This window comes from Pygocentrus nattereri, chromosome 23 (genome assembly GCF_015220715.1).
Source record: "Pygocentrus nattereri isolate fPygNat1 chromosome 23, fPygNat1.pri, whole genome shotgun sequence".
NCBI lineage: Eukaryota > Metazoa > Chordata > Actinopteri > Characiformes > Serrasalmidae > Pygocentrus > Pygocentrus nattereri.
This window is the reverse complement of record NC_051233.1, coordinates 4,997,345-5,023,763: the sequence shown is the minus strand read 5'-3', so window position 1 is coordinate 5,023,763 and position 26,419 is coordinate 4,997,345. Positions and strand designations below refer to the sequence as shown.

Here is a 26,419-nt window from a genome sequence, read left to right as displayed (position 1 = left end):
TTAAGAAGGGTCTCACGCAGCATCCAAAAATTTAAAACCATTGTTTTTAACGGAGGTACGGACACCGCGCAGATACAGCTCGACTGCACTGCTCGGTTTTAATGCCTTATCATGCCTCACAGCATTTTGCCATTATTACATTACATTAAAGCCATATCAAGAGCATAGAAAGCTGCAGTAGGTCACATGTGGCTTGTACATTGCTCCGAGAAAGGCAGCCAGTCTTTTAGGTTAACAGACAGATGCTAATGGTGAGATACCTAATGTTAAGCCTTTTACAGCTCATATCCTTTATCTCATAAACAGCCAGCCTGTGTAGAGGTAGTAACCCGATACCGAGCATCATAATTGGTGGACACTTGATTTCACTCGTTATGTGAGTAGAGTGTAAAAATGAACTTAAAGCTGCTGTTTTTTTGGGCTCTTCCTGCTATACTATAGCAGCACCCCTCTATATAATGCGACGCAACACTGAGCTGAGCAATGTGGCACGTCCAATGTGCGATGGCCTTGAGCAATTGAGTTTATTGCTAATGATAGTAAAGCCTGATGTAATGTTCTACTTTTCCCTCATAGCTCACTGCAAATAAGAGAAATTTGTGTAGAACAGATTAGAAATGCTCAATCCAAACTATAAGTGAGTCTGTAAGTGGAAGAGAGGATATTATATAATATATAGTTATTATATAATATAATATACTGTGTTTCAATACTAAAGTTTTAGGCATCTAAGCAAATTTAAACAGTTGACCTCAGCAGTGAGTTTATCACAATATACATTAGAATAAAGTCGTATTCATAATTCAAATCAACACAAAAACAAGAAAAAGTTACAATTTCTCGGGTCCATATTTTTACCTTCACAGCTGCCACAGAGACTCGTTAATATCATCAATTACATTATGAGCTCAATTTACTGAGCACTGATTGGTCAAACCAGGAGCTGCTTTTTAACTACATATAATACTGGGCTTCCTCGAGGAGCGGCTTGGAGATGGGTAAACAAACACATCCAGAAAATCGATATTTATTTAATTTAAACAAATATAAAGTTTATTTACACCCTGAGATTTCCAATATTTTTTTTCTAACCACTGGTGCTGTTAGAGCTGCATCTTCAGGGCTTCAGTCCTGAATATTCAGATGCTCCAAACAGTATAATACTGGATATGCAGTCAGCGCCAGGCTAACGGTGGTGCACATTAACAGTGGTGTACATTGACTTTCCCACATTGGGTGAAACTCTGAGGGCAGCTCTAGTTTAAACTCTGACATCTGAAGCCTGTAATGAGCTTTACTGTGTGTGTTTTAGTGTTTCAGTAAATACTTCACTCTTAACCCTGGAGGAGGCTTTAGTCCAGCACGCCTCACTTTACTTAGAGCGGACTAATACAGCTTATGAGCTCTTATAATGTGTTATGAACACTACATATAATGTATTATGTTAACATTTCATAATGCATAATAAGCCTGGCTATAACATGTTTTTATCATAAATATTCATAGTTTATGATGCCTTATGAATACATTATAACATGCTATGAATGTGTTTACAAATGTGGCATTCAGAGCGTCCTGATAATGCTGTTTGTGCAGTTGAAGAAACAGGCCGTGTTGGGACCTTATTTGTCTGATCTCTGTTGTGTTTACCCTCCACTCCTGGAAAGCCATGTGACTTTTCATTAGCATTGTAAATTCACACGTACCAGGCCAAGCCTCCATCCTGAACAGGGGAATGGAAACAGGACACACACACACGCTGCCCGAAGGCCGTAACTCCCAGCCGCTGGTGTCCTGCTGCTGATTTGTGACTTTTCCATTCTCATTCATAACTTGTGCACGCACTGACAACAATAAGCATTTACACAAGAATGTCAGCCTTGCTTACTGACGAGGAAAATCAATAGCAGAGATAGGGCTTTCAATATGGCAAACTACTGTAAAACCTCACCTTACCTCACCTTACCTCACCTTACCGTAAGCATCTTCAGTTTATAAAGGATTTCATTTTTGATCCCTTTCTATGGTGGCATTTTTTCTGCACTCCCCTTGAAATTTGACATTTTTGTGCACGCTCTGAGCTTCATCTGATGCATAGAAGTGTTAAATATTTTTATTAGTCGATCCACCAACAGTTAAATGAGTTAACACTCCTGTGTTGGAGCTAAATGAGTCTGCATGTCTGTGTGGTTTCATCCATCCATCCATCCATCCATCCATCCATTCATTTTCCAAACCGCTTCTCCGTCAGGGGGGTGCTGGAGCCTATCCCAGCAGTCTATGAAGGACTAGAGGATGACCAACACAAACTGTGCAGCAGCAGATGAGCTGTCGTCTCTGATTTACATCTACAAGGTGGACCGACAAGGCAGGAACGTCTAATAGAGTGGACAGTGAGTGGACACGGTGTTTGAAAACTCCCACAGCACTGCTGTGTCTGATCCACTCGTACCAGCACAACACACATTAACACACCACCACCACCACGTCAGTGTTACTGCACTGCTGAGAATGACCCACCACCCAAATATTACCTGTTCTGTGAGGGTCCATGGGGGTCCTGACCACTGAAGAACAGGGTAACAGAGTATCAGAGAAACAGATGGACTACAGTCTGTAACTGTAGAACTACAAAGTGCAGCTATACAGTAAGTGGAGCTGATAAACTGGACAATGAGCGCAGAAACAAGGAGGTGGTCAGAACGTTATGCAGACATCAGGTAACATATTCATAACCAATTCATGTAATAACGTTCTGTGTTATAGTTCTAAACCAGAAACATCTGGTTCCCATCACCAACAACTGTGACTCGAGTTCCTCTCAAACAGTGCTCTCCACATCAGACCACTCTGAAAAGTATCATCACATGATCTCCACATGTCAAGCAACCATGGATGAAATCCATCACATGATCTGGGAGTGAACCAGAAAGTTTTAATTAAAAGTCCTACACAGGGCAAAGAGGTCTCCACCAGCCCATAACACACAATATCTGTTGATGAATTCACTCCATTTGTTTTTGTATTTGAAGGATTGCAGCTGGAAAGAGCTGTAGGGTCTCTCTGAGTTACATCAGTGCTGTACTGTACAGTTTGGTGATGGATATGTTTTGTACCAGGGTTCGGTCAGAAGGTATCTACAGTACTCTGAAGAGAAGTGGTGTCATTTATAGCTACAGACTGGACTCCAAACAGCACACAGCTGGAGAAAAGTGAGCCTGATGACGCCAATAGGTAGTAAAATTACACTGAGATTGAGCCAAAACAAACACACACACACACACACACACACACACACTACAGCATGAAGCATTCCTTCTGCTATTCTAACACTGCCATTTAAGGCTCCAGATTGCCTGGGCCTGCTGTCTCCCCTTCCTTTCCTCTTTCTCTCTCATACTGCAGCAGTACTGGGCGATACACCACCCATGCCGATATATCGATTTCGATGTCACTCAACAATCTCGACGTTGTAGTTAATTGTGCGGTAAAAAGTGCTGTGCAAAGGTCAGAGACAGCTAGAGGTGGCCAAAATCTGTTTTTGTGATGTCATGTTTTTTTTTTTTCTGACATCTGATCAGTTAGAACCACGAAAAAAGAAGCAACCGTGCAAAATGTTTTAAAAATACTGTCAAAAATACAAAATACAGTCTGTTTTCCAATATTTGGCACACTGTATTGCAGTAACTCCAGTCAAACGGGACTAATTTCGCTCTCTTCAGTTGGTTGGTGTTTTACAAGTACTGACGATTTATACCCACAACATGTTCAGAAAAGCATACTGTACTGGAATGTGTGTATGTATTATCACTATTAAGATGTACAGTCATATAGGCTGTATATACATATATATACAGCCACGTTATAGCTTCAAAACATAATTGTGAAAAAGCATCTGCACAATCAAATCTGTGCCAAGATTATCAAAACAGCAATACAATTTATCAGGTTGAACATTCAATATTTTGTCTTTGTATTATTATCAATTACATGTCGGATTCAAATGATTTCAACATCATCGCACATGGTTTTCGTCTACATTTTGTACAGCGTCCCAACCTTTTGGGGAATGGGGTTGTATTTTTTAGTTCCAGCATCTCAGCATCTTGGCTCTGTCAGCCAAGTCTGACACCGAATGAGCAGTGTTCATTGTTGTGATGTCACAAAATGATATATCTACTATATATCTCTTCAGTCTACTGTAGTTTAGCCCCGCCCATTCACGTTAGCTCTAAGCTATGGAGAGTGTTTCACTCTGGACGGCTTCTAAAGTAACGCACCATGCAGGGCAGCCAAACAGAACCAAGATCGTTTACATACAGTCGTGTGCAAAAGTTTTGGCGCCCCCTCGTCAAATGACGTTTTTGGTGCTTTTCTAAAGAAAGTTAGAATGAGCAAACACGGCTTCTACAGCGAGCACGCTTCCGCCCATTTGGACGCACAATTCCTGTTTATTTGTCAAATGGAATATAGTGAAAAATCCCATAAAATCCAAAATGTTGCCTTCGCAACGTTATGGCACATTTCAGATTTTATCTCGCATTTTCTGCAATATGTTAAACTCAGCAAGTAAGTACGCGGGAAAAAATGCCGTGTTTAAGTGTGTCCTCTGTAGAGGATGTGTTAACTTATTCACACGTACAAAAAACCAGCCAAACGCATCATTTGACTGGGGGCGTTCAGACGGTTGCCCGCTTTATATCAGCTTTACAGCCACAACAACAAACATCCCGTTTAATTCTATGCCTCTTTGATTTTATCCCCCCTCATGCTTGAGGACTGGAGGAATTCAAAAAAGACTGAATAAGGTACTCAAGCCCTCCTTTCTGTTTACCGCTTCGAGTTTTAGTGGACATTTGAATCTGGACGTCACTTCCAGGCCAGATAATCTCAGCACACTGTCATTTACTGAACCTTACACTCACTCAGGCCTGCAGCCATATGTACACAAATAAACGTGATGAACTTAGCTGGCAGGAATATTGGGGAGGGTTCATGCGGTCACTGAAAGAACAGAAAGCGCAGGTTCTTTTAAGTCACAACATGAAATAAAGCGACAGAGTGCCCCTTAGTGGACAAATCTGAAATTGCATCGTCCTCCCTGTTTCTGAATAACACGATCCCACTCAGAGCAATCGAGTGTGGAGCAAGAGAATCTGTCAGATATTTGGCACCAATTACATGGGACACAGAAACGTCCATCCAAAATGTTGTTTGTCTTGGAGCTTTGTGTATTACACTAGCTGCAGTTTTCCAACCTATGCATACAGTGCTGATATACACTGATCAGGCATAACTTTATGACCTGCTCTGTGAGGGTCCATGGGGTCCTGACCACTGAAGATGTTTGGGTGGCGGATCATTCTCAGCACTGCAGTAACACCGATGTGGTGGTCTTGTGTTAGCGTGTGTTGTGCTGGTACGAGTGAATCAGTGAAACTGCTGGACTGAGAACAGTCCATCAACCAAAACTATCCAGCCAACAGCGTCCTGTGACCACTGATGAAGGACTAGAGGATGACCAGCCCAAACTGTGCAGCAGCAGATGAGCTGTCGTCTCTAACTTTACATCTACAAGGTGGACCGACAAGGTAGGAGCGTCTAATAGAGTGGACAGTGAGTGGACACAGTGTGATAAAACTCCAGCAGCACTGCTGTGTCTGATCTACTCATACCAGTGCAACACACACTAACACACCACCACCATGTCAGTGTTGAGAATGATCCACCACCCAAACAGTACCTGCTCTGTGAGGGTCCATGGGGGTCCTGACCACTGAAGAACAGGGTAACAGAGTATCAGAGAAACAGATGGACTACAGTCTGTAACTGTAGAACTACAGAGTGCAGCTATGCAGTAAGTGGAGCTGATAAGATGGACAATGATGCTAGAAACGAGGAGGTGGTCATGATGTTACGCCTGATTGGTGTATAGAACTGTAATACGTTAATGTTATAGTTCAATGATGGTCATACATGGTGGGGTCATATGTATAATCCATCCCTCAACTGTATTGAATCCCTTGGATGGCCAGGACCCACTAGCAGATCCAAACATTTATTATGTACTTCTATTTTTTACATAAACGAATGGCAGCCAGTTTGCAGTTTGCACCATAGCTTGTACACAGGACGTGCAAAAGTTTTGGCTAAAAAAAAATAAAACATAACACATTAAACGTGCCACAAGATTTGACCGTGACATATTTCATGCTTTACTTCTTCCAACATGCTGAACAAAGAGGATCCGTGCTCTAAAATGTGCACGTTTAAGTTCCCAGTCGAGGATTTTCACTTAGAAAATCAAACATTTCAACACGGCAATTTGACCAGGGGTGTCCGAACGTTTGCATGTGACTGTGAAAAGGCTGGGATTTTAAGGACTTAAACGGCATTCCCATGCAGGCACCTGAATTAGTGAATGTTTGAATGAGGTTTAAATGTGTTGCTGCATTGTTCTGCCATTTATCACATGAACCTGACTGCAAGAGATACGATGTATAAATGCATTTGATATTAAAGGCAATCTTAGGTGTGAAATCTTTTTAAATATTGTAAATATAGTGTTTTCACACTAAACAGTGGTGTACAACTTTATCAGAAACTCCTACCTAAAGCACGGTTAGAAATAGTCGCTCATTAGTTAGAACGTTTGTGTTAGTCATCCTCTAACTTTAATCAGTGGCCAGTTTCTGAGCACATTATCTGGTCAACTGACTCTAATGGTCAGAAACTGACTGGTGATAAATAAGGTTGAAGGATGGTGATAAACAGAGCAGAAACCGATGTCTGCAGTCTGTAAACCTCTACAGTGGACCTATAAAGTTGGACGTGCCAGTGGGTGAAACTACTGGCATATATGAAATATAGACTGGGGCAGTCGTGGGCTGGAGGTCAGGGAACTGGCCCTGTGACCAGAAGGTCGCCGGTTCGATCCCCAGCACCGACAGTCCATGACTGAGGTGTCCTTGAGGAAGACACCTAACCCCCAATTGCTCCCCGGGTGCCATGGATAGGGCTGCCCACCGCTCCGGGCAAGTGTGCTCACTGCCCCCTAGTGTGTGTGTTCACTAGTGTGTATGTGGTGTTTCACTTCACGGATGGGTTAAATGAGGAGGTGGAATTTCCCCGTTTGTGGGATTAAAAAAGTATCACTTAACTTAAGGGTCTAAAATCTCACCTTCCTGCCTGAGAACAGCATGCAGAGCTGGTGCATGGACCCTCCATTCTTGGTCAGCTCCTTCTTCAGGGTTTTGGGTGAGGGCAGAGTCCAGCCTCCCTTGTGGGCAGCGGCAGCCTCCAGGCAGTTGATAGCGTTGTCGGAGGTGAAGCAGGTGCCGCGGGGGTCTTGCAGCAGGCTACCCTCGCTGTGCGTGCGCCGGCGGAGCGAGTTCTGGACGCTAAGGCCTCCAGCCCCACCATGCTTTTCACAGGAAACTCCCTCCACCATGCTTCTCCGCTTACTGTCTTTGCGCTCCAGGAAGTTATCGTCACTATCTTCTTCCTCTTCCTCTTCCTCTTCCTCATCCTCTTCGTCATCCTCATCGTACTCTTCATCCGTGGCGGGTGAGGAGAGGGCGTCGGCGCTGAAGGAGCGATCTAGACGCAGTTCGGGGATGACGAAGGACGAGGAGGAGGAAGATGGAGGCGCATTGGTGTCTGGAGCTTCAGAGGCATTGTCTTCATCCACTTGCAGCTGCTGTTTTTCTTCCAACTTGCAGAATTCCTCTCCTTCCTCTCCTCCATCCTCTTCTTCCTCTTCTGTCAGAGTCTTCCTCATCTCTTCTTCCTCCTCCTCTTCACCTCTGTCCTCCTTTTCCACACTTTTCCAGAGTTCGCTCAGGCTGCCTTCATTGCTCTTGCCGTCCTCTCCCTCGGTGGATGGGGGAGGTGTTGGAGGCACCAGGTGTCGCGTCTCGTCCAGCGGAGTCAGGAGCTCGCTGGGCTGCGGGCTGCTGGCCGTGGTGGCTGGGGCGTCCGACGGGCTGCCCAGAGAGCGCTCATCCTCTGAGGGGCGCCGACGAGTCCCCGGATCACAACGTTCGTCCAGTTTGGGCTCCAGCATCTGAGGAAACAGACAGAGCAGAGCCAGAATGAGGTCAATTATCTGTTGATTGGGAAAAGCGCCCTGAAGGAGGAGAAGAACACTTGGGGCAGTCTTCGTAAGGCTACCTGACATCTACGCAAGCTGCTTATGACAACTGACATGAACTTACATGAACGTAACATTACATAAACATACAATTTCAAGAAAACTTCATCACTTAGAAACATTTTGGAAAGCAACACGTCCCCAAACTGCACTTGAGTCTAGAAAAAACGCAGCCAGTGAGGATAAAAATGGAAGTCAACCACATGAAGTGACATGTACTGAGTACAAGTACGTGCTGAAACTGAGCATTACACACCAAAGAAGTCTGTTCATTCAGAAAATTCTGAAAATACAAATTCTTTTTTTTTGATAACACGTTTCGAGTAGATCTAAGTGCACTTGCAGCTCTGTTTTTGGCACAAATTATAGCTTTACGACTGTAGAACTGTATAATCTGCTGTTGGTTTGCCCTTTAACACTGAGTGGAAGTGCCTGAGGACGTGGATTTCATTACTTAAGGCCATTTTCGTGGTTCAAACTGCACACAAGCTCTGTTATTTTAATCTTTGTCTGGGCAAACCAAACCAAACTATGAGTGTGTGTGTGTGTGTGTGTGTGTGTGTGTGTGTGTGTGTGTGTGTGTGTGTGTGTGTGTGTGTGCAGCTGCTGTGTTTATGTTTACATACACGTATGTGTATCACTTTTGGGACCCTTTGCTCAGAGTTGTTTAATGCATATGGTCACATATGGGTGCTTATATATTCAAATCACTATATTATTCATAGTATCATGTACACGTATTTGCACTCTTACATATTTTATTGTTTTCATTTATTTACACTTGTTTTTCTTGTTTATTCTTTCTTTTTATCACTATTCTGATTACTTTGCAGCCCTCAAAGAATTTGTCAAAACACCCAGAGAGTGAAAATAAGCGAACAAATGAGACTTTTTACTGCACAAGGACTTTATTTACACAATTCTCATTCATTTGCTGAATTTAACATCGCAAAATATTTACTGTGCAAAAGTTATGGCCTATATTTAGCTTTTTCCACTATGTTTATCTCAGCAAATAAACAGCAACTGTGCATTAAAATGTGCACAAGTGCGTTCGCTGTGGAGACTGTGTCAACCTTTCACTTCAAAACATGCCATTAGCTCAAGGCTGTTCAAACTTTTGCACACAACTGTACATAGTAGACCTATAGGACCGCAGAGCCAGTGGCCAGTGAGTGTACAAGCTATGAGCGGTGAGTACAAGGGTTTGTATGCAGAGCACACAAAACAACGTTCACCCACACCCAGCCAAACTGCCCATCATACATCATATTTATAGCAGATGCACGGATGTCAAAAGCCAGCGCCACTGGAAAAGACCTTCCAAATTTTTTGACAGGCTGTCCTCTGATCCCCAGTGACTGGCTCTCTCTCTCTCTCTCTCTCTCTCTCTCTCTCTCTCACGTGAGCTAACCTTGCTACTGTGTACTGTCAGCTGGCTCTTTCCAGGAACGGCGGAGCACTGCTACAATCCGAGGTATTCTTTTATGCCTGATTTGTAGTTCTCAGTATCCCATTTGTTCCACGCCACATGGCTGGAGATATGCTGCATCAAAAAGGTCATAAGCGACGAAGGTTTAGTGAAACATTTACAGCATGTCTCCGTGTCAACAGATAATAGCCACTGTGCAGGAACTAATGCGGCCCTGTGTACACGGTGTGAATGTAAACAGAACCCATAAAAGTGTCAAACAGTTAATTTTCTGAACTTCCCTGGCAGGACCTAAAAAGACACAGCATGCTGTATATATATGTCCAGTTTATCAGCTCCACTTACTGTATAGCTGCACTCTGTAGTTCTACAGTTACAGACTGTAGTCCATCTGTTTCTCTGATACTCTGTTACCCTGTTCTTCAGTGGTCAGGACCCCCATGGACCCTCACATAGCAGGTACTATTTGGGTGGTGGGTCATTCTCAGCACTGCAGTAAGTTTGCTGTAGTTTTTAAATTAATAAGCATACTGTGGGCAGCGTCCTGTGACCACTGATGAAGGACTAGAGGACGACCAACACAAACTGTGCAGCAGCAGATGAGCTGTCGTCTCTGACTTTACATCTACAAGGTGGACCGACCAGGTAGGAGTGTCTAATAATTGTACCAACACACCACCACGACGTCGACGAGCAGTGCTGAGAATGATCCACCACCCAAACAGAACCTGCTCTGTGAGGGTCCACGGGGGTCCTGACCACTGAAGAACAGGGTAACAGAGTATAAGAGAAACAGATGGACTACAGTCTGTAACTGTAGAACTACAAAGTTTTCAATGGGACATAGTGTATTTATAATGACCTCCATAGGAATAGTGTAAGTTCTCAGCAAGGTGTATACATGGACATGTTCTATTCCCGAATAAGCCATTAGTCTGATTATTAACGGATAATCAGGCTGCCTGTAATGTGACTAGTGTTTTTCCTTAGCTAAGAGGAACATCTGGGGGATTTTACTCAACATCCTTAACAAATTCCCCTTGGTAAGCGTAAACTTACCCTTAAGATTCACACTTAAGAGAAAAACCGAAGGTGTTTCACGCCACGGTGCGCTTAAATACGGAGCAAGTTTCGGTCTGGAGCACCGAAGAATCCACGGATCGCTTTAGGTTTGATCCTGAAATAGATATTTTGTCATCAACATGCCTAAATTCAAATCCAAAGGCGTGAGTCTCTATGCTCAACCCATTTTTAGAAAAACACCTCATTCTGGGGGTTTTCGAAGCCCATTCCCATCGGTTTCTTTGGCTGCCAGAACACTGCGGGGGAGACGATCTACTTCAGGAAATCTCTCTCAGAACTAATCCAGTTTATGCCAAAAGTGTCTGCACGCATTTATTACCTGACAAACAAGTGAAACATGAGATTATTTGCCAAAAATGTTAGTGTTGGGATGTCACCCAGCTCCCCAGCACTCCGCCTGTCGCTCTGCCTCTTCCTGAAGACAGGTAGAGAGAAGGAGAGAGAGACAGAGGAGTAGAGAGTTTCTCTCCAAAGCTGTGTCTTCATCCAAGCATATGACAGGCTCCAGGTGGACTCTTCCATTAGTAACCAAGTGAAGCAAAACCAATGAATCTTAAACAGACAACACCCTCTTCATGGCCAGAATCTGTTAACAGGCCTACAAAGTCATGTTCCTTTTTCCAGACCTGTATCCTAATTTGCCGAGATTAAGTTTTGAAATCTTTCATTTCTACGTCGAAATACATTCGACACTAGCTTGCATCTCTTACAGCTATGGTGGCTTCCCCGATGGTGCTTTGTAGCTTAGCTAATGTCTAAGTGGCTATTTCGGCTGCGTGTGGAGTGATTGGATTGCGAGGCACTTTGCAGGGTTCACGTTTCAAAAAGCCAGGCAAAGATTAGCCCAGATGAACCCAATTCTATTAGACATTTCCGTTGCCGGATTTCATTTCTCCAACGTCCGGGCAAAGAATGGTTACTCTTCCTAATGTCCCACCATCCCTCACAGACTCACTAACCATGTAATTATCGAGCCGGGACGCCTCAGGCCACGTTCAGTGACGAGCGCGCACGTGCTCATTTAGTTTCCGCTCTAAATGAGTCTGGATTTTGACTGAAGCTTCCGGGCCTTTTCTTTAACTAAATGGATGAAAATAGCTTCTCGAAATGCTCCCTGCTGACTTTGTCAGCATAACAGGGATTAATATATTCAAGAAAAGCCACGAAAGGCACAGACGATCTGCCTGTCTGGATTTGAGAGCTGAAGTCTGAAGAACTACAATCTAACCTTGGTGCAGTCACGTCAAAGCAGCTACTAAATCAGTTACTTTCATCGTCAAGAAGATTAGAGATTTTCCGACTAAAGCAGGCCTGGAGAGACTCATCCACACCTTTATATCTAGCAGGGTTGATCACTGTAGTGGTCTCCTAACTGGACTCCCAAAAAAGACAAACAGGTTCAGATGATTTAAAGCTTCACTAGGAGGAAAAGAAGGACCACATCACCCCCTTAAATCCTTAAATTGGACACTAGTCTGTTACAGAATAGACTTTAAGGCACTATTACTGGTCTATAAATGGCTTAGTGGAGCAAGAGCAGCATATTTTTCTGATCTGCTGCAGCGATATGAGCCTAGCAGAACTCTCAGATCATTAGGAACTTGTCGGTTAGGCCTGCTGAGAGTAAAGACTAAATATGGGGAATACAGGGTTTAGCTACTGTGCTGCTCTTAAATGGACCCAGTTGACCGAGAGCATTAGAAGAGCCTCAACACTGGACACTTTTAAATCCAGGCTCAAAACGTCCCTGTTTGCTCAGCTGGCTCGAGTGGCTTATTGCTTTTATAAAATGACAGGCAACATATAATATATTAAAATACACAATGATTTAGATCATTATTTAAGATATTATTATAATAATATACATAAGTATCCCATCAAGAATTGTAGTTCCTATAGAGTACGATATCGATGCTAAGTAACCATTGACTGCAGAATAAGGGACAAGAAAGCTCGGTCGCCAATCACTGAGTTATACTGCAGACATTTCATGGTTTTTAAAAATTAACAATAAAAAAGGTGAACATATGATAACACAGCACTGTTTAAGGCCAACACTTTAAGTTTCTAAGGATTTTTTGGTCACAAAATCGCCATCGTGCGTGGGGCAGTAATACAGAGATCAGTTGTTGTGATGCAGTCATAGCTGTGGTGCATCATGGTTTTCACGATGGCTTCCAACACGGCTCAGCCAATCAGATTTTAGGACTGGAACTATTCGTTTTATAATCAGGCATATACCGATTTATGCCGGGCATATACTGATTTACGCTGTGACCAGTGCACAATGGAGATTTGGCTGGAAGCAAACCCCAGACCACTGATTTTAGGAGGACCAGAACTGCTCATGGGCTCAAACACAGCTTGTGCTTGACCAAATGTACCAAACTCATAGAGAAAAAGGTCCTGAATCCATTAAAGAAAAAATGTGACAATGTTCTTAGTTTCCTGTATAATCTGTGCTGATAAGCTGTCCTTGACGATATGTGACCATTTCAATATAATTGGACTAATAAAAATGCTCCAGAACTTTTGTTCTGTATTTTTTCCTGAACTATACATGGACTATAATTGAAATCAATGAAAAGGTGGCTTCATAAACTAGTATAACATAAGCCTGTTCAAGTTGATGGGCTCCACCAAACTATGTGGGAAAATCATCCGCGCTTAACGGGTCTTCCTGCTCTTTGCGAGTTTCTCTGCGCTTTGTGACATTTTAAAGTTCACAGGAGGACTGACGAGTCACAAGGCTGCAGAGAACACGCGCCACATATGAGCACATGCTTCCGTACTCCCTGAACCCTCATGGACGGACCCGTATCCTAGGGCAAGGGGTCTCTCATGATGCGGCTGGTATTTTTAGGGCCTGTAAGACGTTCCTACGCAACACCAAGACCCAGAGGAAATCAGGACGGGGAACCAGAAGAGTACCCTTTTGAAGCCTGTCAGATGATTCTCTTCTCTCTCTCCCTCTCTCTCTCTCTCTCCCTCTTCTCCGTCCCTCTCTCTGATGAGCTAGTTTCTGTGCTGTGTTGAGGAAGCATCTCTCGCATTCCCTTATGCATCTCCCCTCCTCACCGAGGCAGATGAAAAACAGGACAAGCTGGATCGCTTTCAAGATCCTTTTGAATTAAAGAAGGTCCCGTCTTCTAATTCGAAAGTGGAAAAAAAGTCCAAAAAGCCAAAGATGAAAAGGAACAGAACCCATCTGTTCCCATTCCAACAGGAAATGCAGTAATAACTGTTTGCTGCACTCATGCAAGGCAGATGATAATAAAAAGGAAATCTCAAAGCAGAAAGATAGGAATTAAACCAGCTCTTCGAGAGGCCTCTTTGAAGGCTGCAGGTTACAAACGTCCTTGCGCGTGAATGCATTTATGGAAAGATGTCCCTTCAGTCTGCAGATTTATGGCTCGGTTTGCCAAACGCCCTTCACCTCCCAGCAAAACAGTGAGGAGATTGCTTTATTGAACTGATGAGCCAAGTACGCTGTAACAACAACAACGAGAACCAGTTCCTGAAGCGCTGGAACTGGGTGCCGTGGAGGCCTGCCAGGTTGCACTGAGATGAGCAAGTGATGTGCTAGCAGCGAACTAGTGGGAATGTCAAGGAGGTGGGACAGAAGCACCACCTGCGCTGTTAAGCGCACGTCCCCGGCCTCTCTCCAAGCCCGGACATCTGCTACTGATTCAGGTTGATTCGGCTACTATAAAGTGCAGCCAAAGCTGACTCAGACTTCCAGCGGCGCACACACTGCTTGTATAATCTCCATAGAAAAGCACTGTCAATAGAATGAGACTCTCTGGATCAGCCGCCCATGAGGTTGAGGTCACGATGCCCAGTGCCATGTGTTGGAACAGGGAAGAACCCCCAACCCCCCTGGCGCGTTGGGCTCTGGAACCGCGGAACCGAGTTCTCTGAAGGGATAGAGATTCAGAGTGGGGGGTTTGGGGTGGTTTGGATGAGTAGTTATTTAGTGGTTATTGGAGGCAGTCATGAGCTGCTGTACTGCTGTGCCTGATCCACTCAGACCAGCACAACACACACTAACACACCACCACCACCACGTCAGTGTTACTGCAGTGCATTCGGGAACATGAAATATTGCGGTGTCAACATGTTACATTGTAAAAAATGTCTTTTTTCCGAGTATGCAACCCCCCCACATGTCCGGCCAGACACTGGACCTCCTGCTACCCTCTTCAGACCAGCTGCCCACGCCCCAGCTACCACCACCTACCTTGGACCAACTGCCCACCCTACACTGGTGTTTTCATAGACTCCTAGCTGTTAGTACTATTAATACTACTGCTATTAATATTAGTAGTATAATCATTTGTAGTTAGTTTGACCAGAGGAGGATGCCCCCCCCTCCCCCTCACCTGGGGGGTTTTACACTTCTTGTTAAAACTCTGTCTTTTCTGGAATTCTGTGAAGCTGCTTTGCGACAACATCCGTTGTAAAAAGTGCTATACAAATAAATTTGATTTGATTTGATAAAAAGTGTCTAGTATCGTGATAAAAAATATTTTTGCCATATCGCTGGCCTCCAACACGGAAATGATAATTGATGTGTTGAATGACAGCAGTAAGAAATAGCTTATACATAATTGGAGCTACAGCAGATATTAGACTAATCTGACAGTCTGGTGGCGCATAACTGCAGAGATACATATCACATTTTTAAAATATATCATCCATTAAATCCCTTAAAAGTAAGTGGACAACCACGAACAAACTCTTCCCACGACACCGCCTTCTATAAATCTTATTCATCACTTTCCAAACACATACTGAGATGAGAGCAGAGCCATTGATCACCACCCGAACCAGCCACAAACAATCAATGAAAGCAGATGCATGATCTGCGTGGCCTGACAGCATGAAAACTATCTGGAAGCAATTATCATTAATCGGTCATAATCGTGATTGGGCGGTGCTGATCTGCTGTGTGAGGATGCTGATTTAATTTAACCCACACAAGCGTCTGATGGCGCCGATGGAAACGAGCATATTTATTATTCATTCAGGGCAAGAACTCATTATGGCTGAGTAAATGGAAGGAAAGGGAAATGGACAGAAGTTGGAAAGTTGTTTTGGGGCCTAAAAGGGTTGCTGAAGCGGTGAACCCTTTTAAGCGCAAACGAAACATAAAAAATACAAGAACGTTCCCAAGCAGCTTTGCTCTAAAAGGTTTTCAGGGAGTTGATGACAGAGGGCACGCCATTGCAATAAACATCAGCACTCCATCCTCCAAGAAATAAAAGAAATTAATACACTTCACCTCGTCGCTGTGACTATCTGTTCTGTTACTGCTCGATCTCAGTGCTGCCTTTGATACCACTGACCATGAAATTTTTATAGATAGACTTGAGAACTGGGTTGGACTCTCAGGAACTGTCCCAAAAAGGTTCCTGCAAGGAACAATGGAACTACTTTGTTGAAACAGAAAAGATTTTTTTTGAAAGCGCGGCAGTGACCTGTGGCGTACCTCAGGGTTCACTTCTTGGGCCGCTCTGATTTCATTTATGCATGCTTCCTCATGGCCAAATACTACAAAACTATGAGATATCTTACCGCAGCTATGCAGATGATACTTGGTAGGTCTACCTGGCACTTTTCCCAAACAACTTTGGTCCCCGTGACTCACTTTGTAAGTGCCTTGAGCTCATCACTAACTGGAGGGAACAAACCTTTCTGCAGTTGAATAGTCATGTTTAGTTTCTAGATGTCTCTTACATCTTTTTAAGTTTGAATTTGAATTATCTTTGCATTTTCTCATTTGTAAAGCACTCTGAATGTCCGCAGTTTATGAAAGGCGCTTTATAAATAAATCTTGCATTTTTTTAAAGCTGGTCAGAAAGTCACTGGCCTCTGTTTGCTATTCACAGCTGAGCTCGAGCTTCTGCTTCAGAGAGCTCACTCTGAAAGCGTAACAGAAAAGACAAAAAGATAGAGTCTCTCTAAAAGAGCGTGAAAATACTTTGAGAGCAAGACTGGATGTGGATGATTTGGGGCAACGTAAGCAGAGCACTGACCCGCAGCTCTGAGGTCAGCCCAGGAAGAAGACAAAAAACTAAGAAGGAAGACACTTCTGTTTCCTAAAGATGGGCATTTTAACCATTTTTGCTATTCAACTAACCACAAATAGTATAAATATTTTTTTAATATATGCTTGAAGATGCATATGAAAATATATTTTGAGTTGTTTATAAGGTTTAACATTTGTTTACTGCATATAATTAGCATGAGAGGTTATCTATACCTAAACATACAGTTGATTTGGTCATTTATTCCAGTGTCTGCAGTGCTGAGAATGATCCATCACCTAAATAGCACCTGCTCTGTGAGGGTCCATGGGGGTCCTGACCACTGAAGAACAGGGTAACAGAGTATCAGAGAAACAGATGGACTACAGTCTGTAACTGTAGAACTACAGAGTGCAGCTATGCAGTAAGTGGAGCTGATAAAATGGGCAATGAGCATGAAAACGAGAAGGTGGTCGTAATAATTAAGAATTGGGAAGTGAACGTTTTCTGCAAGCCAGAGATGGAGAAGTTTCTCAGGGTGCCTTCACACCCGCCTTGTTTGCCGTGGACCTACGACTTTTTCTTTAATTCGCTCTGTTTTTGACGTCTGTGAAAACTCGACACATATTCAAGTCTATAACGGACAGCTGAGCGGTGGTCCGCTTCCAGACGAACCCTGGCTGCTGGTGAGATGCAGTCTATGGTGAAATAAAGGGGATTCATCAACAGTGGTCCCTTTCCTCTTCTAACAGCACATCAGAGCTTTACTGTCAGCTTAATCCACCTGTTCTTACATCTCACTCTTTACAGACCCTCGCTTGCACTCGTTCCTGCACCATGACCTGTAAAATAAAATAATAGTGAAGATATGCGTTGTCAAAATTTTATTTAACCTCTTCAACTCCGTGAGGCCACCGGTGGTTCCAAACCGCACTTCATCATGTTCTTCATAACGTTCATATTCACTGAGCTCCATTCAGAAGCTGGGCGTCGTGTGAGGCTGTAGCTCTTCTCTCCAGTCTAATAGACGGTGACGTCATTTTAAACCCTTATAATAAAAGAAGCTGAACTTTGTTTTTCTACTGAAAGTCGACCCGTTTTTCCCCAAATCTGGGCTCTAAACTATAAACAGACGGCGTCTCTTCAGTGATCTGCTCTGGAAACATCACTTGTAGAAAACAACACAAAGAGCGTCTGAGATTTTTGGCTTTCAGCAGTAAATTGTGAGCGTATAGAAAAGTGTAGATCTTAAAACACATGCTCTGTTCATTTTTGGGGAACTTTTACAAATAAAAATTGACATTTATTTCATGCAGCTACTGAATAGTTTGCTTTACGATTTGGTCACGTAAATTCAGACGGACAAACCAAAATATGCAAACCAGCATAAGAGGTTAAAGAATTTATCGGCTAAATAAGATTTCCTTGGATGTTTGCCAACACAAACCACTTTGATTTGGTCATTCTGTATGTCCGACTAATGGTCTTCCACATTAGTAGGTCGTTCTTGGCCACGTTAAGCATGGAAACCCGCCAGGCTCACTGACGATAGGCAGGAGTCTGGCTTGTGAGATGAGTGAACTCTCCTGAAAACAGCTATTGAGGTTTATTTTCCCTTCCCGTTTTGAAAAGGCCAGAAAGGCTGATGCCTGAGAGGCTGTTAACCCAGAGCACAGCTTCGTGGCTCGTGAGTGCATAAGACACACCACCCACAGTGGAAGCGCAGCAGCATGGTAGAAGAGCACTATCTGACCTGTGGCATATGGACGCTCTTCGATCTTTGAACTCGCTCTCACCTCCCTGTGAGCTCCTTGTATCATTGCAGTTTTCCACTCTGTCTCCGCTTAGTCTCCTCGTACTCTCCTCTCTGTCTCTTTACCAAAAAGAAGCAGGTCATCGGCAGAGCCTACACACCCCGAGCACTCTTCCATCCAATTACAGAGAAGGCGAGGAAGTACTCTGCAGTCTTAATGACTGGATTTTACCGAACAATGTGGAAAGCATTTAGAGAGCTGGATATAGGAAAAAAGCTTCTATTTGAATTAATCCCAGCTTGAAAAGGTTCAAGTGGTCCCAAATCAGCATCTTGACCTTGTTATGTCCACAGTGGAATCAAACCCTTTAAAGTGGAAGGAATGGTTTAGTAAAAGAGATGCAAGAGTGGAAATCCCTTTATAAAGTTTAAAGATCGTCCAAAACCAGGAGCCTTTTTAAGAGTCTAGACAAGTCTGAACAGACTACGCTCAGAAAGACGGAGAGAAAGAGAAGTGAGGAGAACGTACGGAAGTCCAGAGAGGCCAAAGGGTAGTCATATTTTCTGGATTGTTATCTTGAGATAACGAGTTAATTATCTTGTTATCACAAGATGACATGTTTTAATCTTAAAAAATCAGTAGTCTTGTTGGCTTCAGATAACAGAAGTTATTACCTTAAGATAACAAGTTAATTACCATGTGATCTCAAGATAGCAAAGATGTTATCTAAAGAGTTGATGACATCCTGTATGAATAAAAATAATGCAAGGCCCCGCCTTATTAACGCATGGGAATGAGACCCTAATGCACGGCCACGACTTAGTAAGGTGTGGGAATGAGTTAAGTCGTGGCCATGACTTAGTAAAGCGTGGGAAGGAGACCACGCCTTACTAAGCTGTGGCCACGCAACATTTTTATTCATACAAGATGTCATCAGTGTGGCTCCGTAGTTTTCTTGAAATAAGAAGTTGTTATCTTGAGATAATGAGTTAATTATCTTGTGATCTCAAGATAGCAAAGATGCTATCTTGAAATAGTGAGTTAGTTAACATGTTATCTCGAGTTAAAAAAAAAAGGCATCTTGAGATAATCATCTGTGGACTTACGAACACATGGGAACGAGATCCTAATGCGTGGCTGCCACTTTGTAAGGCGTGGGAACTAGATCATACCTTACTAAGTCATGGCCACACATTAGGATTCCATTCCCAAGTAGTGGCCATGCATTATTTTTATTTGTACAAGATGTCACCATCAGGGCTCCGTAAAAAAGAGGGACACAAGGAGAAAAATGTGAGACATTAAAATATACAGGTGGTGGTTTTTCCTATGAAGAGCCACTCAGTAGTCCAGCTGTGCAAATACACAACAGTCTAAGGGTGGCGACTCGCCAACGTCATGCCAGTGAGTGTTCAGTACCACAGTCTTTACAAAAGGAACCTTGAAGGACCATCTTTGTCTCTGTCCCCGTTACACTGGGAGAGCATCAGCAGAGGGTTCGTAGAAAATAGAACCCACTAGAAACTCACTTATTCTGCCATATGGATATGACAGAGACCAGTAGGAGATGTGTACAAATGTAACTACCTCCCCTGATAAACTAATCCAATCTGGCTATAAAGCTATAGTGTACGGTGAAGAGGAGTTGCACTGTGTCGCTGATCCCTGCTCCACGGGTTCTGATTCGATGTACTGAGAAATCACAGTGCACAACTGTACCTGTTAAAATGTGGAAGTTTAGTGTATTATTAATTTCAATTTATATTTATACTGCATTACTCCACCGTATATTGCATGTGGAAAGTCAGATTGTTTTCATAGACCAGGTACATTTTCAACCTTCCCAGCTTGGATTAACTACAACACCAACCCAGTCTAGTGCGGTAGCATATCACTTAAAACAGGAACAGTGAAGTCCAAACTAAGGTCACTCCGGGCCACATTGTAAAAATCCCATTTTCGACCTTTAGCACTTCCATAAATGTGTGAGGAAAATTTTCACATGGCACAATATCACATCATATCACATCATATCATATCAAATCATATCAGATGTCAATCCAGCTGTCAGCAGATACGTGACAGAACATGCATAAACCATGGCTTGCAAAGCAGATGTACGAGCTATAGGGCCTGGGTCCGATCACAACCCTGACCAGTCCCACCCCTGAGCAATGTCCAGGGAGATCGTGAATGGCGACATTCCCTGAGGGAGGCAATGGACAGTAGAGGCCACTCTTACTCCTTCACACAGTCACATACAAATACACATCCCAGCATTAGGGCTCACACACCTGAGAAGGAAGGCTTCAGCCTCCCATACTGACAGCAACTGATTTGCATATGCTGGCATCCCGAGATGCCTGAACTGATTGAAACATCAACACAAATAAACAGCCCAAATAACATGTAATTTAATTCATATTTCAAGCTTTAATTGACCGTCCTCCTAACTGGTCCCTTTAGAGTAGCCTATCATTCAGTGGACAGCTGTTAGTCATTAGCACGGATGCGATTCTGCTGCTTTTCAACGCTTCATATAATCTTTAAAAGAGCAGATCTCCCAGCGTAACACGGCTGTCCTCAGAAAGCAAACCCCGATCCGATGCTGGCTGACATTAAGGCGGATGTGGCGCGGGAATCGATGGGAGTTCAGGCTTAATTCGCTGCAGTCCCGACGGCTCAGCTCTCCCCGACGAGGCCGAATTGGCCAGGCTGCTCAGCGGGTGTGTGAGAGAGCTGGGGGAAGCGATCGATCCTTAGCATAGCGTGGAGCCGCATTAGGAGTGTCAGGTTAGGGGTATTACCAAAAGGGCCTGGATGAAGCACCGGGGCAAACACACACACAGAACGTGTCAAGCATACCAATGTGGCAGTGTGGAGAGGACATGCGTCCAGCGGATTACTCCGGATAATGAGAGGATGTAGACAGATGCACTCACGCTGCTCACAGTCGTCGGTTGTGGAAAGGATGGAATGCCACCGTAATCACTAAATAACCGCCACAATCACCAAATAACCCAATTCATGCTTTGCTAACACGACGAATTAAAGCGAGCTCATTTTTGTTGATGTAAACAGTTCTCACGAGTGAGCGGAGCAAAATGATTCCATTAATCTATCAGCGCTTCACGCACATCAGGCCGATTAACGATGACTGATTTCTGCCGAGGACGTCGTTCGTTAGGAGCAACCAGCATTATCACAAGGCGATAATTATCAATAATGAACGGCCCATAGGCAGTAAGTCATTTTCTAAAGTTAATGTTGTCAGAGGAGAAGAGAAGCAATGGGACACACTTGAGCGAACGTCAAAACGAATGAATATTCCAAATTAAAATGCTAAGACTTCCTGCGGAGTGTAAATCAGAAACGATCTACATTTGCATTCCTTTCAATAAACTCAAAAAACACTGATTTAGAAGATATGGTTTTAAGTGGACCCATATTTTTCTTTATATTCGTTCAGCTGGGATTACTTCTCAGCATTTCTGCGAAACAAAGCCTCCCAACGTCACTCATGCCTTCATTAACGAACTCATTAATTCATTCACTCAACCAGGACTCGACTGATAAATCAGCTCACTGATACTGACTTCCCGCATTAAATGGCACGTGGTGAAGTTCTCCAAGTTCCTGCAACCATCTAAGCATGGTCACAGCACAAGCCAGCCATGGCCAGGGGTCCAAGAGAGCAAAACTGGCCTCACATCATTGGACACTCTCTCCCCCATCACTCAGCGTTAAGCTAGCAGAGTTCTTCCCAGGTGGGTTGAGCTGTCCACTAATGTTGCATTAAGGAGGGTTTAAAACAATGCAGGGACTGGACGCATGTGTGTAACAGGGGAAGCACCTGTTAACCTTCAGCCTCTCAGCTTGGAAGCATTGTGTGATGGGCAGACATTGAGTGATGTTCAGGTGACAACTAAATTGGGAAAAAACACTTCTGCTCATGAGTGGCGCAACCCTATTGAAGCAGCATTGGCCCTATCATCAGAAGATCGTGAGTTTGATCCCTGGTGATGTTGGGTAGGATGGCTGTTGGCGCTTTCCTCTGAGCGCATTCAGCTGGCCAAAGACATTGTTTTAGCAGCAGTTTGAAAAGATGTGGAGCACTCAGAGGAAGCCTGTGCTGGCCTTCACCCTCCTAGCACTAGTGTTACTGTGTGATTAAGATTAAATGACCCTTATTAGTCCCACAATGGGGAAACTTCACCTCCAGATTTAACCCATATGTGCAGTGAAACACCACATACACACTAGTGAACATGCACACTAGGGGGCAGTGAGCGCATTTGCCCAGAGCGGTGGGCAGCCCTATCAGGCAGCACCCGGAGAGCAGGTGGGGGTAAGGTGTCTTGCTCAAGGGCACTTCAGTCACGTACTATAAGCTCAGGTGATCGAACCGGGGACCTTCCGGTCACAGGGCTGGTTCCCCAACCTCCAGCCCATGACTGCCACTATTGGGGGAGTCAAAACTAGTGGGTGGAAATAAATGTGACTAAACTGGGGGAGAAAATAGGAAAAAAATCCCCCCAAAAACACTTCTGCTTAGAGCTGGATGATGTGGCCAATAATATAATATGATACTTGATATTTTCTCCACAATGCACAATATGTATAATAATATTTCGTTTTTCTTAGATTTGGTAAGTTGGAACAGACAAATGACCTCTACTGCAGTCATTTAATAAAAAGTATCTATCATAAACTATGAATATGATTTTTATTCAACATTTAACACACACAATCTCATTAAACGGGACTAACTGTGTCCTCATTTGAATGAAAAATGTAGTTGATAGACTCAATATGTGTAACAGGAGGGAGCGATGATGAGGCGGACGCATGTGCGGAGACAAGTGAGATTTATTCGGGGCAAATCCAGGGTCATGGTCAATACAGTCCAAGTTCACTGAGCCAACACAGGGAGCAGGAGGGATGGACATAACGAAACAAACAAAGAATTCAAACAATACTCTTCAAGTATTCAAGTAAACAATCTTCAAGTAAACATTCAGGGGCAGAGTCAGAAAACAAGGGGGCTGGACTGGGAAGGAATCAAAACAAAGAAAGCACATGGACTAGACCAAAACAAAAGCACATGGAAGAACTGGGAGGGGCCAATCGTGACAGTATGCTTAGGAAATTGTATCGTGGCAAAATGTATCATGATAACGACAATATATCACAGTCACAGTGTCCACCTCTAATTACACGTTATACTTCTGACACCTCTGACGAGACGAAAACCTTCTGAGAATTGACTGAGAATTTAGACACTGGACTTTTTCAGCTCCACAGCTTTCATATCATCCAGGTCCTGATATTAGCACTGATGTAGTGATAATATGTCTCTCACCCCCAGAAATATGGTCAGTCAGATTCTTCAAAACTATACCCATCCCTGCTCAGCTTTCACTGCATCCCGGAGTCGTCCGTGACCACCTCGCATCCACGCCAAATCGAGACATGACAAATTCAAAATTCAGCAATAAAGGAGCCAACCTGCTCCACTTTCACAGCCCTTGGAGACAGTCTTCCAGAAATGGCTTTTGAAGCCCAATATATTTGTCCTTTCCTAGAGAGAAGAGGACAAAGTGGGGGTTTGGGGGGAAAGCGGGGGGGAGTGGCTGGGGTTCCAGTCAGGCATTATTAATCAAACCCTGAAGGTCAGACACACAACCCGATTAAGGGCACCCAAAGGATGATGCACAGGGTCGTCATTGTGGCCAATGAAAAATGGTCATTAACGGCATTTTGCCGTCACGTTCTCTCGTTCACTCGCATCTGACCTCACCCTCGTCCTCCTTCGCAACCAGACATTCCAGCTGCTGCACTCTTATGAGCAGCCTAATGAATAATGCACGTGTGGTTTAACGAGCGGCAGCATTGGCATTCAGAAACACCGGCTCTTGACAATAACATAAGGTGGAGGTTGGACGGTTCAGGTCGTGAATAGGAATCTCTGGAGGTTTGAAGGAAAACGTTACAGAGGAGAGGAATACCGGTTGTGTGGCGCAGAACTGTAGAGATTTCACACCATTGGCTCTAATATTATCACTGCATCTCAATAAATCAGTCTAAATGCAGCGATCTAAACAGCACTGATTTTGAAATCCATGCCCCGCCCACTAATGCATCTTTTTGCAGCTTTACAAACTCTCAGCAAAATTCCCATCCAACCTATTGAGGAATGTTATCAACTATTTGTATTTTATATACAATAATGACTTATCGCTGCTGTTGGAACAAAACCTGCTCTCTCCAACCTGATGACTTTACAGGAGAAGGAAAAAACACACCTTGCTTTCAATGTAAGTCAATGGAACCAGACTTTTCCAAGCCATTTTGGTCCGTTTCGTTTGGTCCATTCATCATGAAATTTACGGACAGTGTAAAGAGCACTAGGCGTTTTTAAATTCTGCCAAAATACGACAAAAATGGAGATACAAAACATGAAATGGTTGCATATAGAACTCATGGTTTGTCATAGAACCACTGCCTTTACTAATGAACCTTTGGAAATACATCTTTTTTAAGAACACTGAAACTGTAAACGCGACGATATCTAAATAAAAAACGACCACAACTCCCTCGTTAGGTTGAATCGGTTTATGCCAGTAAAGCTGGTCCAACATCGAACAGTTCGAAGATTACAGGGCAGGACAAATACAGCATTATTCACTATGGACTGCGCTCATTTTTAACATTTTAACACTAAAATACTGCTTTTCAAACACGGTAAACATAAATGTGCTGAACTGCTCGGAAATGAAATCAAACTATGATGAAATCTGATTTGAATTCACTGTGAGGTCGTAAGATAAACACAGCTTGTTTTGAGGTTCGTGCCGACTTTTCTCACTATAGCTCACTTTTTGTGCGCAAAAATGTCGGGTGTCGTTTGGTGGAGCCAGTTTTTTTATGAAGTGAATCTGTGTGAGAAGCACAGCTCGAACAAAACGTTACTGGCTCAGTGATGTCATGTCTCGGAAAAGGCGTTAGCTGAGACCCCCAGAAAGTGAGTAAAGCGCCTCTGCGTAAGTGTGGCGTCCTCCGGGGCCTAATGTAATTGAAGATGGACAGTGAGTGAGCAATTAGCTGGAATTAGGAGGGGCTGGAGTTAAGGAGCTGATGCACATCCTCAACTCATTACTGCTGTTCATTCCTAACCTAAAGTGGGCGAGCATAACATCATACACACACACACACACACACACACACACACACGTCACAACACTTTTCCCTCTATTCTCCTGAAATCCACTCTCACTCAGCATTAATGTTTCATATGTTTAGCTTTTAAACTGTTTTAGGGGCCAAAAAGTCAAAACAACATGCAAATCAAGTTTCAAATGGAGCTTTCATTAATAACTTAGTACAATATCCCGTAAGTAAAATACTTTAAAGGCAAAATGAATTGTTCTCTTGTTGAGAGATGGTGATGGGGTGTGGTCAGATCAAACTGGGCCAAACTGCGGGCAGTCCTGGTCTAAACTGCCAGCTACACTGGAATCCAGTAGAAGAGCTGACCTGAACATTCCTGACCAAGTCAATGCTACAAACTGACAGAGTTCCTTTATCCGCTTTTCCGTCTCTACCTCTATTGTTCTCTCCTCTTTCTCCTACATGTCACTGTCTCGTTAGCTTTCTCTCTTTCTCCCCTCCCTTTCTCTCTCATTCTCTTTTGCTCTCTCTCCCTCTGTCTCCTTCACTCGTGCTGTCTATCATTCTTTTTCTCTCTCTCCCTCTGTCTCCTTCACTCGTGCTCTCTATCATTCTTTTTCTCTCTCTCCCTCTGTCTCCTTCACTCACGCTCTCTCTCCCTCATTCTCTTTTTCTCTCTCTCACTCTGACTCCTTCACTCACGCTCTCTCTCTCTCATTCTGTCACCTTCACTCATGTTGTCTCTCCCTCTCCTTTATTCTTTTTTCTCCCCCTGTCTACTTTATTATCTCTCTTTCTC

General features: G+C 43.6%; 1 protein-coding gene across 6 annotated transcripts in view; it reads right to left on the bottom strand.

The window, feature by feature from the left end:
- rgs3a (regulator of G protein signaling 3a) overlaps nt 1-26,419 on the bottom strand; it is a 318,323-nt gene that overhangs the window by 78,108 nt on the left and 213,796 nt on the right. For all 6 annotated transcript variants that reach the window (XM_017720342.2, XM_017720344.2, XM_017720343.2 and 3 more), the window contains one exon: nt 7,181-8,065. In XM_017720342.2, the coding sequence (XP_017575831.2) occupies nt 7,181-8,065 (885 nt within the window). The remainder of the gene's footprint in view (nt 1-7,180; nt 8,066-26,419) is intronic.